The sequence below is a fragment of the Globicephala melas genome, chromosome 6, assembly GCF_963455315.2.
Source record: "Globicephala melas chromosome 6, mGloMel1.2, whole genome shotgun sequence".
NCBI lineage: Eukaryota > Metazoa > Chordata > Mammalia > Artiodactyla > Delphinidae > Globicephala > Globicephala melas.
In genome coordinates this window covers 37,436,829-37,450,850 of record NC_083319.1, presented here as the reverse complement: position 1 = coordinate 37,450,850, position 14,022 = coordinate 37,436,829, and the positions used below count along the sequence as shown (strand labels likewise).

Below are 14,022 nucleotides of genomic sequence, written 5' to 3'. Positions count from 1 at the left end.
TCTTCAAGGTTCATCCATGTTGTAGCATATGTCAGAATTTCCTTCCTTTTTAAGGCTGAATGATATTCCATTGTATGTATATATACTACATTTGTTTGTCCATTTATCCATCAGTGGACACTTGGGTTTCTTCTACCTTTTGGCTATTGCAAATAATGCTGCTATAAACATGGGTGTACAAATATCTGTTGGAGTTCTTGCTTTCATTTCTTTTAGATATATACGCAGTAGTGGCATTGATGGATCATATGGTAATTCTCATTTTTTTTGAGGAATTGCCATATTATTTTCCACAGTGGCTGCATCATTTTACATTCCCAACAACAGTGCACACAGGTTCTAATTTCTCCACATCCTTGCTAAATAACACTTGTTACTTCCTGGTTGGTTTTTTGTTTGTTTGTTTCGTAATAGCCATCATAATATGGGTATGGAGTAGAGTACAAAAGTTTTAAATTTTGATGAAGTTCAATTTATCTATTCTTGTGTTAATTTTGCTTTTGGTTTCATAGCTGAGAAACCACTGTCTAATCCAAGGTCACAAAGATTAACTCCTGTGTGTTTTTCTAAATGTTTTATGGTTTTGTTTAGCTATTACATTTAGGTCTATGATTCATTTTGAGTTGATTTTTGTATATGGTGTGAGATAGGGTCCAACTTCCTTCTTAAGCATGTGTATGTCTAGTTATCTCAGCATCATTTGTTGAAAAGAACATGCTTTACCCATCGAATGGTCAAAAATCAACTGGCCATAAATGTAAGAGTTTATTTCTGGACTCCCGATTCTATTCCATTGATCTTTAGTCTATTCATATGCCTCAATTTCTTTTTTTTTTTTTAATTTTTTGACCACGCCACACCACATGTGGGATCTTAGTTCCCCGACCAGGGTTCAAACCCGTGCCCCCTGTGTTGGAAGCATGGAATCTTAACCACTGGACCGCCAGGGAAGTCCCTTGATTTCTTCTTTTTTTTTTTGCGGTACACGGGCCTCTCACTGTTGTGGCCTCTCCCGTTGCGGAGCACAGGCTCCGGACGCACAGGCTCAGTGGCCATGGCTCACGGGCCCAGCCGCTCCGCCGCATGTGGGATCTTCCTGGACCGGGGCACGAACCCGCGTCCCCCGCATCGGCAGGCGGACTCTCAACCACTGCGCCACCAGGGAAGCCCGATTTCTTCTTTTTGAAATACTTTCTTCACCTGGCTTCCAGAACACCTCTCTGTCTTTGTTCTCCTCCAACATTATTGACCATTCCTTCTCAAGTCATCTTTGCTAGTCCCTCCTTATCTTCCCAACCTTGTAGTATCCCAGGATTCAATCCCGACTACTACTTTTTATTTATACTCACCTCCTAGGTAATATGTTTCAATCGCATGATTTTCATAAGCATTTCCAGATTTATATCTGGCCCAGATATTGTCCAGGAACAGCAGATTCCACATCTACTTAACATCCACATTTCCTTGTGAATAGGCATCTCAGATTTGATGTATCCAAAACCAAACTCCTGATCCTTCTCCCAAAGCCCTGCCAAACCTGCTTTTCCTATAGTCTTCCTTAACAGTAAATGGCAACTCTATTCTTGCAGCTAGCTGCTCAGGCCCAAATCCATAGAGTCATTCTTGACTTCTTTTCTTTCACAACCCATATCCAATCAGTTAGTAAATTCTGCCTGCTTTGCCTTTAAAAAATATCCCGAATCTTAACCACTAACATCTTTATGTAAGTCACCATTTTCTCTTGTCTAGATGATTGTGGTAGTCTAACTGATCTCCCTGCTTCTACCCTTGTCCCTCTACAGTCTGTTCTCCCAAGCCAGAGTAATCCTCATAAAATGTGAGTCACATCATATCACTTCTTTGTTCAGGACCTCCCAGTGATTTTTCTGTCTTACTCAGAATGAAAGCCAAAGTGCTTATAAGGGCCTGTAAAGCCCTATTTGAAATGGTACTCTGTGGCAAATTTGTTCCTTCACACCCGTCATGCTCTCACCTAAGGCTTTGCACTTGCTGTATGTTCTCACTGGAATACTTTTCTCTTACCACTCTGAATAGCTTCTTTACTCATTTCCTTCAGGTCTCTGCTTAGATGTCGCTTTATCAATGAGGACTCCCTGACAATCTTTTATAAAATTTTAATAGCGTAACATCACCACAGAGGGCAATATCTTTTCCCCTTGCCTGAATTTTTCAGCAGAGTCCCCATCATACATGATACAGTACACATAGTTCCAGATTCTGGAACCAGAATGCCGTTTCAAATTTTGGCTTTGCCACTTGCTGTGACTTTAGGCAAGTTTCTTAACATCTCTATCTTCATTTTAATGAACAGAAAATGGAGATTATAATAGTATTTACCCAGTAGGGTTGTTATGAGAAATAAATGAGCTTACTCAAATAAAATGCCAGATGTGTAATGTGTTCACTTGGTGTGAGCTACTATCATCATCTTCATCATCATTATTAGTTGTCTGCTCCTCCTACTAGAATAGAAGCTTCTCAAGATCAGGGTTCACTGCTGCATCAGCATGAGAACAGTACCTAATGTGCCGTAGGTTCTCAATAAGTATTTAAGAGATGAATCCTCACAATAAGCCTGGGAGATTGGTGGTCTTATCCTCTTTTTACAGATAAGGAAATGCATGCTCAGATAAGATGAGTGCCTCAAGTCTTTTGACTCCCAAGTAATGGAGTTACGATTGTTTTAACAATGAGGAAGTATGTCACTTCCTTATAAGGTGGACTATCTGGAACAGTGAGATCATTCTTAGGGGTCAGGAATTTTCCTGCAAAGAAGGTGTTATATAGACATTTATCACTTAAATTGAAAACTAAATCTCAGTGGAAAAATCCTAAGGCATTTTAGGCGGTTATGAAGCACAAAAAATTTGATTCCTAACAAGAAAAAGTTTTTTTAAACAAGAAAATGTTTGTCCAGTGGGTGGGACAAACTGAAGGGACTAGTACAGCAGTTCTTTGGGGTCTGGAAAATGGTACAGGCTATTGACTAAGTGACCTATCTTTTCTCTTAGGCAAGGCACATGTTCTTTTTTTTTATTTTATTTCTTTAAATTTTTTTTTGAATTTTATTTATTTTTTTATACAGCAGGTTCTTATTAGTTATCCATTTTATACATATTAGTGTATATATGTCTATCCCAGTCTCCCAATTCATCCCATCATCGCCACCACCACTGCCCCACCCCACGCTTTCCCCACTTGATGTCCATATGTTTGTTCTCCACATCTGTGTCTCAATTTCTGCCCTGCAAACCAGTTCATCTGTACCATTTTTCTAGGTTCCACATATATGCGTTAATATACGATATTTGTTTTTCTCTTTCTGACTTACTTCACTCTGTATGACAGTCTCTAGATTCATCCACATCTCTGCAAGTGACCCAATTTCGTTCCTTTTTATGGCTGAGTAATATTCCATTGTATATATGTACCACATCTTCTTTATCCATTCGTCTGTTTATGGGCATTTAGGTTGCTTCCATGAGCTGCCTATTGTAAATAGTGCTGCAATGAACATTGGGGTGCATGTGTCTTTTTGAATTATGGTTTTCTCTGGGTATATACCCAGTAGTGGGATTGGTGGGTCACATGGTAATTCTATTTTTAGTTTTTCAAGGAACCTCCATACTGTTCTCCATAGTGGCTGTATCAATTTACATTCCCACCAACAGTGCAAGAGGGTTCCCTTTTCTCCACACCCTCTCCAGCATTTGTTGTTTGTAGATTTTCTGATGATGCCCATTCTAACCAGTGTGAGGTGATACCTCATTGTAGTTTTGATTTGCATTTCTCTAATAATTAGTGATGTCGAGCAGCTTTTCATCTGCTTCTTGGCCATCTGTATGTCTTCTCTGGAGAAATGTCTATTTAGGTCTTCTGCCCATTTTTGGATTGGGTTGTTTGTTTTTTTAATATTGAGCTGCATGAGCTTTTTATATATTTTGGAGATTAATCCTTTGTCTGTTGATTGATTTGCAAATATTTTCTCCCATTCTGAGGGTTGTCTTTTCATCTTGTATGTAGTTTCCTTTGCTTGGCAAAAGCTTTTAAGTTTCATTAGGTCCCATTTGTCTATTTTTGTTTTTATTGCCATTACTCTAGGAGGTGGATCAAAAAAGATCTTGCTGTGTTTTATGTAAAAGAGTGTTCTTCCTATTTTTTTTTTTTTTTTTTTTTGCGGTACGCGGGCCTCTCACTGTTGTGGCCTCTCCCATTGCGGAGCACAGGCTCCGGACACACAGGCTTAGCGGCCATGGCTCACGGGCCCACCCGCTCCGCGGCATGTGGGATCCTCCCAGACCGGGGCACAAACCCGTGTCCCCTGCATCGGCAGGCGGACTCCCAACCACTGCGCCACCAGGGAAGCCCCTATGTTTTCCTCTAAGAGTTTTATAGTGTCTGGTCTTACATTTAGGTCTCTAATCCATTTTGGTTTATTTTTGTGTATGGTGTTAGGGAGTGTTCTAATTTCATTCTTTTACATGTAGCTGTCCAGTTTTCCCAGCACCACTTATTGAAGAGGCTGTCTTTTCTCCATTGTATATCTTTGCCTCCTTTGTCATAGATTAGTTGACCATAGGTGCGTGGGTTTATCTCTGAGCTTTCTATCCTGTTCCGTTGATCTACATTTCTGTTTTTGTGCCAGTACCATATTGTCTTGATTACTGTAGCTTTGCACTATAGTCTGAAGTCAGGGAGTCTGATTCCTCCAGCTCCATTGTTTTCCTTCAAGACTGCTTTGGCTATTCGGGGTCTTTTGTGTCTTCATACAAATTTTTAGATTTTTTGTTCTAGTTCTGTGAAAAATGCCATTGGTAATTTGATAGGGATTGCATTGAATCTGTAGATTGCTTTGGGTAGTATAGTCATTTTCACAATGTTGATTCTTCCAATCCAAGAACATGGTATATCTCTCCATCTGTTTGTATCATCTTTAATTTCTTTCATCAGGGTCTTATAGTTTTCTGCATGCAGGTTTTTTGTCTCCCCAGGTAGGTTTATTCCTAGGTATTTTATTCCTTTTGTTGCAATGGTAAATGGGAGTGTTTCCTTAATTTCTCTTTCAGATTTTCCATCATTAGTATATAAGAATGCAAGAGATTTCTGTGCATTAATTTTGAATCCTGCAACTTTACCAAATTCACTGATTAGCTCTAGTAGTTTTCTGGTAGCATCTTTAGGATTCTCTATGTATAGTATCATGTCATCTGCAAACAGTGACAGTTTTACTTCTTCTTTTCCAATTTGTTTTCTTCTATTTCTTTTTCTTCTCTGATTGCTGTGGCTAGGGCTTCCAAAACTATGTTGAATAATAGTGGTGGGAGTGGACATCCTTGTCTTGTTCCTGATCTTAGAGGAAATGCTTTCAGTTTTTCACCATTGAGAATGATGTTTACTTTGGTGTGTCGTATATGGCCTTTATTGTGTTGAGGTGGGTTCCCTCTATGCCCACTTTCTGGAGAGTTTTTATCATAAGTGGGTGTTGAATTTTGGCAAAAGCTCTTTCTGCATCTATTGAGATGATCATATGGTTTTTATTCTTCAGTTTGTTAATATGGTGTATCACATTGATTGATTTGTGTATATTGAAGAATCCTTGCATCCCTGGGATAAATCCCACTTGATCATGGTGTATGATCCTTTTAATGGGTTGTTGGATTCTGTTTGCTAGTATTTTGTTGAGGATTTTTGCATCTATATTCATCAGTGATATTGGTCTGTAATTTTCTTTTTTTGTAGTGTCTTTGTCTGGTTTTGGTATCAGGGTGATGGTGGCCTCATAGAATGAGTTTGGCAGTGTTCCTCCCTCTGCTATATTTTGGAAGACTTTGAGAAGGATGGGTGTTAGCTCTTCTCTAAATGTGTGATATAATTCACCCGTGAAGCCATCTAGTCCTGGACTTTTGTTTGTTGGAAGATTTTTAATCACAGTTTCAATTTCATTACTGGTGATTGGTCTGTTCATATTTTCTATTTCTTCCTGCTTCAGTCTTAGAAGGTTATACCTTTCTAAGAATTTGTCCATTTCTTCCAGGTTGTCCATTTTATTGGCATAGAGTTGCTTGTAGTAGTCTCTTAGGATGCTTTATATTTCTGCGGTGTCTGTTGTAACTTCTCCTTTTTCATTTCTAATTTTATTGATTTGAGTCCTCTCCCTCTTTTTCTCAATGAGTCTGTCTAAAGGTTTATCAATTTTGTTTATCTTCTCAAAGAACCAGCTTTTAGTTTTATTAATATTTGCTATTTTTTTCTTTGTTTCTGTTTCATTTATTTCTGCTCTGATCTTTATGATTTCTTTCCTCCTGCTAACTGGTTTTTGTTTGTTCTGCGTTCTCTAGTTCCTTTAGATGTAGGGTTAGATTTTTTATTTGAGATGTTTCTTGTTTCTTGAGGTAGGCTTATATTGCTATAAACTTCCCTCTTAGAACTGCTTTTGCTGTATCCCATAGGTTTTGGATCATCGTGTTTTCATTGTCATTTGTCTCTAGGTATTTTTTGATTTCCTCTTTGATTTCTTCAATGATCTCTTGGTTATTTAGTAATGTATTGTTTAGCCTCTGTGTTTTTTTGTTTTTTAGGTTTTTTTCCCTGTAACTGATTTCTAATCTCATAGCGTTGTGGTCAGAAAAGATGCTTGATATGATTTCAGTTTTCTTAAATTTACTGAGGCTTGATTTGTGACCCAAGATGTGACCTATCCTGGAGAATGTTCCGTGCACACTCAAGAAGAAAGTGTAGTCTGCTGTTTTTGGATGAAATGTCCTATAAATATCAATTAAATCTATCTGTTGTACTGTGTCATTTAAAGCTTGTGTTTCCTTATTAATTTTCTGTCTGTATGATCTGTCCATTGGTGTAAGTGAGATGTTAAAGTCCCCCACTATTATTGTGTTACTGTCGATTTCCTCATTTATAGCTGTTAGCAATTGCCTTATGTATTGAGGTGCTCCTATGTTGGGTGCATATATATTTATAATTGTTATCTCTTCTTCTTGGATTAATCTCTTGATCATTATGTAGTGTCCTTCCTTGTCTCTTGTCACATTCTTTAAAGTCTATTTTATCTGATATGAGTATTGCTACTCCTGCTTTCTTTTGATTTCCATTTGCATGGAATATCTTTTTCCATTCCCTCGCTTTCAGTCTGTATGTGTCCCTAGGTCTGAAGTGGGTCTCTTGTAGAGAGCACATATATGGGTCTTGTTTTTGTATCCATTCAGCAAGCCTGTGTCTTTTGGTTGGAGCATTTAATCCATTCACGTTTAAGGTAATTATCGATATGTATGTTCCTATGACCATTTTCATAATTGTTTTGGTTTGTTTTTGTAGGTCCTTTTTTTCTCTTGTGTTTCCCACTTAGAGAAGTTCCTTTAGCACTTGTTGTAGAGCTGGTTTGGTGGTGCTGAATTCTCTTACCTTTTGCTTGTCTGTAAAGCTTTGGATTTCTCCATCGAATCAGAATGAGGTCCTTGCTGGGTCAAGTAATCTTGGTTATAGGTTCTTCCCTTTCATCACTTTAAATATGTCATACCACTCCCTTCTGGCTTGTAGAGTTTCTGCTGAGAAATCAGCTGTTAACCTTCTGGGAGTTCCGTTGTATGTTATTTGTCGTTTTTCCCTTGGCACTTTCAATAATTTTTCTTTGTTTTTAATTTTTGCCAATTTGATTACTATGTGTCTCGGCGTGTTTCTCCTTAGATTTATTCTGTATGGGACTCTCTGCTTTTCCTAGACTTGGGCAGCTATTTCCTTTCCCATGTTAGGGATGTTTTCGACTATAATCTTTTCAAATATTTTCTCTGGTCCTTTCTCTCTCTCTTCTCCTTCTGGGACCCCTATAATGCGAATGTTGTTGTGTTTAATGTTGTCCCAGAGGTCTCCTAAGCTGTCTTCTTTTCATTCTTTTCTCTTTATTCTGTTCTGCAGCAGTGAATTGCACCATTCTGTCTTCCAGGTCACTTATCCGTTCTTCTGCCTCAGTTATTCCGCTATTGATTCCTTCTAGTGTAGTTTTCATTTCAGTTATTGTATTGTTCATCTCTGTTTGTTTGTTCTTTAATTCTTCTAGGTCTTTGTTAAACTTCTTGCATCTTCTCTATCTTTGCCTCCATTCGTTTTCGGAGGTCCTGGATCATCTTCACTATCATTATTCTGAATTCTTTTTCTGGAAGGTTGCCTCTCTCCACTTCATTTAGTTGTTTTTCTGGGGTTTATCTTGTTCCTTCATCTGGTACATAGCCCTCTGCCTTTTCATCTTGTCTATCTTTCTGTGAATGTAGTTTTTGTTCCACAGGCTGCAGGATTGTAGTTCTTGCTTCTGCTCTCTGCCTTCTGGTGGATGAGGCTATCTAAAAAGCTTGTGCACGTTTCCTGATGGGAAGGAAGACACATGTTCTTAGAAAGGCTTTTGTTCTCTAAGTCCTGAAAGTTCAAGTTCCTTTTACTACAGAAAAACGCTAGATGTGCTAAACCCTCAGACTACAAAGGTGTGATAATATAGTATATGTAATTATTGCTCTCAAGAAATTCACAGTGTATAAAGGGAGATGTTTATACAGACAATTAACAATGAAACATACTAACAACATACTATCATAGAAGTGTGCAGCACAAAAGCATGGGTACCATGTATACATAGTAGAGAAGCATCTAATTCTGTTTTTGAGAGGAAGGCAGATAAATTTTCATAGAGGCATTAATATTTGAGCTAAGTCTTTTTTTGTTATTAATACCATATCAATTTGCAGTTTTACAGGAACCAAGATTCATGTTCCTTAGGTGCTAATGTACTTTTATGTTGCACGCACATAGACGCACACACAGTTTAATCAGTAATTTTTCACCTATAGATTTTTCTTAAAAAAACAAAAAATTCCTGTGTGGCACAAAGATCTGTCCAAATTAATCTAAACACAGCAGTAACAAAACAAAGAGCTAAGTGTGGAGGCTTCCAGTGCAGAAAAAGGTCCTTTGGAGGGGAAGCCCAAAAAGATGATCAATACACTGACTTCCTGGGAGGGCAAAGGATGGGGATGGAGAATGCATTCCCTACTCTGACATGAAATCAGTTAAACATTTCAAAAGGAAAGGGGGCTAAGAAAATAAGAAAGTGGAATAAGGCAAGGGTACCTTTTACCCATCTAAATTCCTAAGTAATTTCCTCAACAAAGTAGAAAGAAAACTTTCTTCCACTACCTTCTACAGAGCTGCACTGCTTTGGGACTGTCAAAGATTGTAGCCTTTAAAGTCACCAGTGCATATTCCCTCTGGATTATCATGACTATGAGTTACAAGTTGAAGGAACTCACAGATGATTTTCTTTCAAGTTTACTGAATTTTCATGTTGGAAAGGGAGGAAGACACTTAGAAGTCTCAAATGGGGATCAAAGATTACCAAACGTCCTCCATCTGATGTCAACGTGAACTGTTTTGTTGTCTTTTAATTGTGCATGGAGCCCGTCAACACAATTTGGCCCTGCTTGGTCACCCTTACCTAAAGCTTCTTGGAAAACACTCTCAAAAGGGGCACCCTGCACCACGGTAGGGGTGCCAAGACATTTTATGTGCCTGAAAATGAAAGGAATCCTCAAACAACACACACCCAATAAGCTAGCCTCCAAGTTAGAGCTCCATATGAACCACAGAATGCACTTCCCTACACTAATCTGTGGTCTCTTAACCACAGACACAGTCTCCTCTCAAGCCAGCTCAGCTTTGGTCCTTGGGGTAAAACGATGAGCACAAGTTAAAGATGTACCATATGAAGGAGGAAGTTGTAGGGAAAAGAGAAAAAGGCCTTTGTGTTTCTGTAGTTCACCTCTTGAGACTATTTCCCCACCCACGGACTGAGACAGGATTACAATAACTCAGTAACTGAGGAGCCCATATGCAGATTAATTTTGTTTTGAGCTAAGTCTTAAGAATCAGTCTGAGCTCACCCAATAGATGCAAGAGGCCAGGTCATGGAGAGCCTTGACGGCCTTGTCAATAGATTGAATTTTCTTCTTTAGACATTATGGGGAACTCTGGGAAGAACAGAAGGACACAATCGAAGTAACTTTGACATGATGTGTACAATGTATTGATATTTAAGATAGTGGAGGAAGAGAGAATCCTTTCCAATTTGAGTCACAGGGTCAGTTAAAGTGTTCCTTGCCTAGTTTTCTTTTTCAAAGGGAATAGAGTGCTCTAAGGAAGTAGGGAATAGATGTAGAAGAGACATGTCTGCTTTCCAGGAAGTGTCTTTTTTATCTCACCCACTTTTCTGAAGCTGCACTGTTTTGGAGGATTCCTGTTCCTGTATTCATTCTTCTGTCAAATCAGGTGACCCATTAGGTCATCAGAAGTAGCTTGAAAAATCAGGAACTTATGAGTTAGTTTCCATGATTCTCCCTTCTACTTGTTATGTAATATCAGTGGGTCTTTAAAAAGGATGAGGAAAAAAGAAAAGGGGAGCTGATGGGCCCAGGTAAGTGGACTTTCCTTAGAGAAGGAAGCCTTCGTGAAGCACGTGTGGCCTAGAAGGCAGTGTAGTCTCTGACGAATAGGAAAGGAGTAATCTCTGGTCTTTATTCTTCCTCTCCTGTGGCTTGCTTGGGTCCTTCTGGAAGTGTCAGTTTCCTTTGGTGTATTGTTCTGGATTTGGTAGATAGTCAAGCCTGGGACTGCAGTCATGGTTTTATTGTCCAGATCATGGTGACTTGTGAAAGGGCAGTGGCCTGTTGGTGCCTCCAAATCTATGGCCATTGAGCATCCTGGTCCTGGCCTTAATTCTAGGCCTTAACTTGGCCTAACTTAACTTAGGCTCTGGGAAAGCCAGGGCTTGTTGGGCAAACACGTGGCCAAGACTGTATTACAAAATGGAAAGAGCTCAGCTACCAGGCCTTTGGGGTTTGCGGACTTATCCCAGATTCAGAGTGAACTCATGGAGCTTCTGAGGAAGGAACCCACTCTGTGTTCAGTCAGTTCAGATAGCCTGTTGGAGTGACCCTTGGTAACAAACAAAGCTGGTCTTGTGGCCCTGACCCTGCACGCAGACCACTTTGGAAAGGGGGGAAAGGGTGACTGAAATTCTCAGGTAGACTTTGTCCTTTGGTTTTTGTAGCCAAATCTGGATTCTCAACTGAAAAGCAGGGGCCAGCAAATACAGGAGGTAAGGATTCTGGGAGCTGGACTCTGTGAACTACCCAGTTGTTCAGAGGACATCTCCCTCTTCTCCATGTTCCATGAGGTTTAGCTGACTTACAACTGAATCTACTAACCTCTCTGCCCTTTTTTTCTGCTCTTTCTCTCCTTGCAGAAGGAAAGCGAGGAGCCCTTCAGGTTGTGCTCTGGCCCTTTAGGGCCCTTTTTGTTGTCAATTCTCTCCTCTCCCTCCTGAGCACAGTGTGTGTGTGTGTGTGTGTGTGTGTGTGTGTGTGTGTGTGTGTGTGTGTGTGTGTGTGTGTGTGTGTACGCACGTGTGCTTATGATCTGTGCCTCGTGAGCTTTGGCTCATGCAGCTAGTCTGTTTTTCCTGAAAGCAGTTTGTGTGCATGCTCCATGCTTGTGTGTGCTCCTGCAGACATCCCTGGAGCAGTGTGAGAATGTATGTGCCAGCATGGTGCACATTCAATGTAGCATGTGTGTGCTTATACCTGTGCTCAGTTTGACTCCCCCAGATACTGATTGCCTTCCTCTTTTCCTACTTTGCACAGCGTGTGTCCGTTTTCTACTTATTGCTGCAGATTGGCATATGCTGTAAACCCTTGCTGAGCCCAGCATGCATTCACATTTTGTATTTGAGAGCAGGAGCTTCTGTAGGCTTTTTGTACCTCTTGCCTAGGGCCGAAATGTGTGCTTCTGAGCAGGCTTCCTAGCCTCTCTGTGAGCACAAGCTTCTGTAGACCTGTGATGTGGTTTCCCCATGCCATGTGAATGCATGGTATACTAACGCTCTGTGCCTCCAAGCACTGGTTCCTGAAGACAGTAAGGGTTTCTTTTGCCAGTGATTCGGGCCCTAGTGAATACTGAATCCTCCCCCAGATGGGTGTGTGCACATGTTCTGTAGCTCTGTGTGCAGGATCTGTGCTCACCTATGCTTCCTCAGGTGCAAGTGGTGTCTATGAATGTACCTCCTATAGGCACTTTGTCTAGACCTCCTCTCATTCCCCCGGCCCTCCTTCTGTGCCCTGCGTGTGCATGCTCTATGCTGTGTCTGCAGGCTTCTGCAGACCCATTGTCCCCTCTAAGCACAGGAAATGTGTATGATCTGAGCCTGTGAACTCTGGCTGCCAAAGGCTTTTTGTGACTTTGTTTCCTTAAGCCCAGTGGTTTCTGGCAAACATCTAATTCTAGGTAGGAAATAAAGATCTGCTCAGTGCGGTGACTGTTTCCAAAGGGAGGATAAGTTCTGGTTGGTAGGATCTGGGGATTTAGGGATGGGCTACCCCTCACAAGAAGCTTAGGAGACTTGATTCAACCACTTCTGGCTGCCTTTTGGGCCTGGCCCTCCCTCTACCACATCATCCCACTCAGAACCAGGGCAGCAGGCAGAAGCAGCGAAATGTGGTCATGAAGGGCTATAGGCAGTAGACAGATAGGCTTGATTAGAGTACAGGCGACCTGAGAAGGGTCTTACTGAAAAGGGTCTTAAATCCGAAGTTCATCTGAAGCCTGATGCTGATCCAGCGTCATTCTTACCCACTTTTACATCACTCATTAACCTTTCCTACCTCTCCTTTTTGTACTCTCGCCTCATTTTGTCTGTAACTTCTCCCATCTTTAGCCCTCCCAAAACTTCGCCCCTGTCCAGACCTTAACAGCTTACTTCTGCCTCCCTTGTTCTGGAGCTCATTTGCTCAGGATAGTTAGCTGGACCCAGGTCTCAGGAGGCAGGGAAGTTGTTGGGAGTGGAGGGGTACAAGGAGGGATGGGAAGCCCCAGACCCACTAGCTCTAGGTCTGTTGAGCCTAAACAGCATGGACCATTGGTTCTCTGGAGAGCCCTGGCAGCTTTGGAACTCTCTCTGTACACTGCTTGAAGGATTTGCTTTGGGTCTCTTTACAGAAACCTTTAAAACGTGTTTTCTGACTGTTCCTTCCTTGAGTTATTTGGTGCCTCAATTTTCAACTTCTTGTAGAGCTCATAAAATTCAACAGAGTGATAATCTGAGTATCTAATCTGTCCTGGGTTCTCTTGTTAAATAGAGCTTATCAAATGTAGACTGTACTCAGTGTCAGTGAGTTAGAGCTTCAAGGAACCTAGGCCAAGTCAAATCACAAGATGAGATAGGAATCCAGAAAGACCAGGTCTGACGCTGGGGCAGCCAACAGAACTTAGGAATATAGCTGGAAGAAGACTGGCCTCCATGTGAAATTGTCCTTTTGCTTTAGTGAGGCGTGGAAGCCTGCATGGACCCTTCTCCTGGCTTTGGCTTACTATTATATATACCAGTGGGTTGTGTGAGGGGCTGAAAGTTCTGGCAGCTCTCACATTCCCAGTGGACCTTAGTCCTGGGATCTCTGTGAGCTTGGCCTTATATCCTCCCTATTCACTGGGGAGAAGGGAGGTGAAGTACCACTCATTTCAGCAGCCTGCTTGTTGCCCTGGCTGATCGTGGAATTGGCTTACACATCAGGCTGGTTATGTCACCACGTGGTGTATGTGACCTACACTGCTCTGAGCTTCCTACTTTATTGCTCACTGCTTGACCAAAGAAATATGGCAATCTCCCATCTCTCCCAGGATCTAACTTTTTTTCCTCTCTCTCTCTTTAAAGATTGCAGATGATGGTGATACCTCTTTGCCCCAGTGGCTCCCAGAAGGGTAAGTGTTGTACCACAAGGTTTCTGTGGATCTTATGCAGTCTGTTATGCTGCTTCTAGTTTTTCCCCTGGGAAGCAGGAGAAACAGCTTCATCAGCTGGATTCTGGGGAAGGAAGAGATTCCACTGTAGAGATTGCTTGGTTCTCTGGGGCAGAAGACAGAAGTCTGCAGACTGATTCCTCAGAGACAGAAGAG

At 41.0% G+C, this 14,022-nt stretch overlaps 1 protein-coding gene across 9 annotated transcripts in view; it reads left to right on the top strand.

Moving 5' to 3' along the window:
- Positions 1-14,022, top strand: part of UNC13B (unc-13 homolog B) — a 224,849-nt gene that overhangs the window by 173,512 nt on the left and 37,315 nt on the right. For 5 of the 9 annotated variants that reach the window (XM_070045732.1, XM_060300787.1, XM_060300786.1 and 2 more), the window contains 3 exons: positions 11,126-11,173; positions 11,321-11,343; positions 13,781-13,827. Coding sequence is in view for 7 of the 9 variants with exons in the window: in XM_060300787.1 (XP_060156770.1) it covers positions 11,126-11,173; positions 11,321-11,343; positions 13,781-13,827 (118 nt within the window). In the remaining 2 variants the exon portion in view is untranslated. The remainder of the gene's footprint in view (positions 1-11,125; positions 11,174-11,320; positions 11,344-13,780; positions 13,828-14,022) is intronic. The other 4 variants (XM_070045733.1, XM_060300788.1, XM_060300789.1 and 1 more) reach the window with 2 other exon arrangements.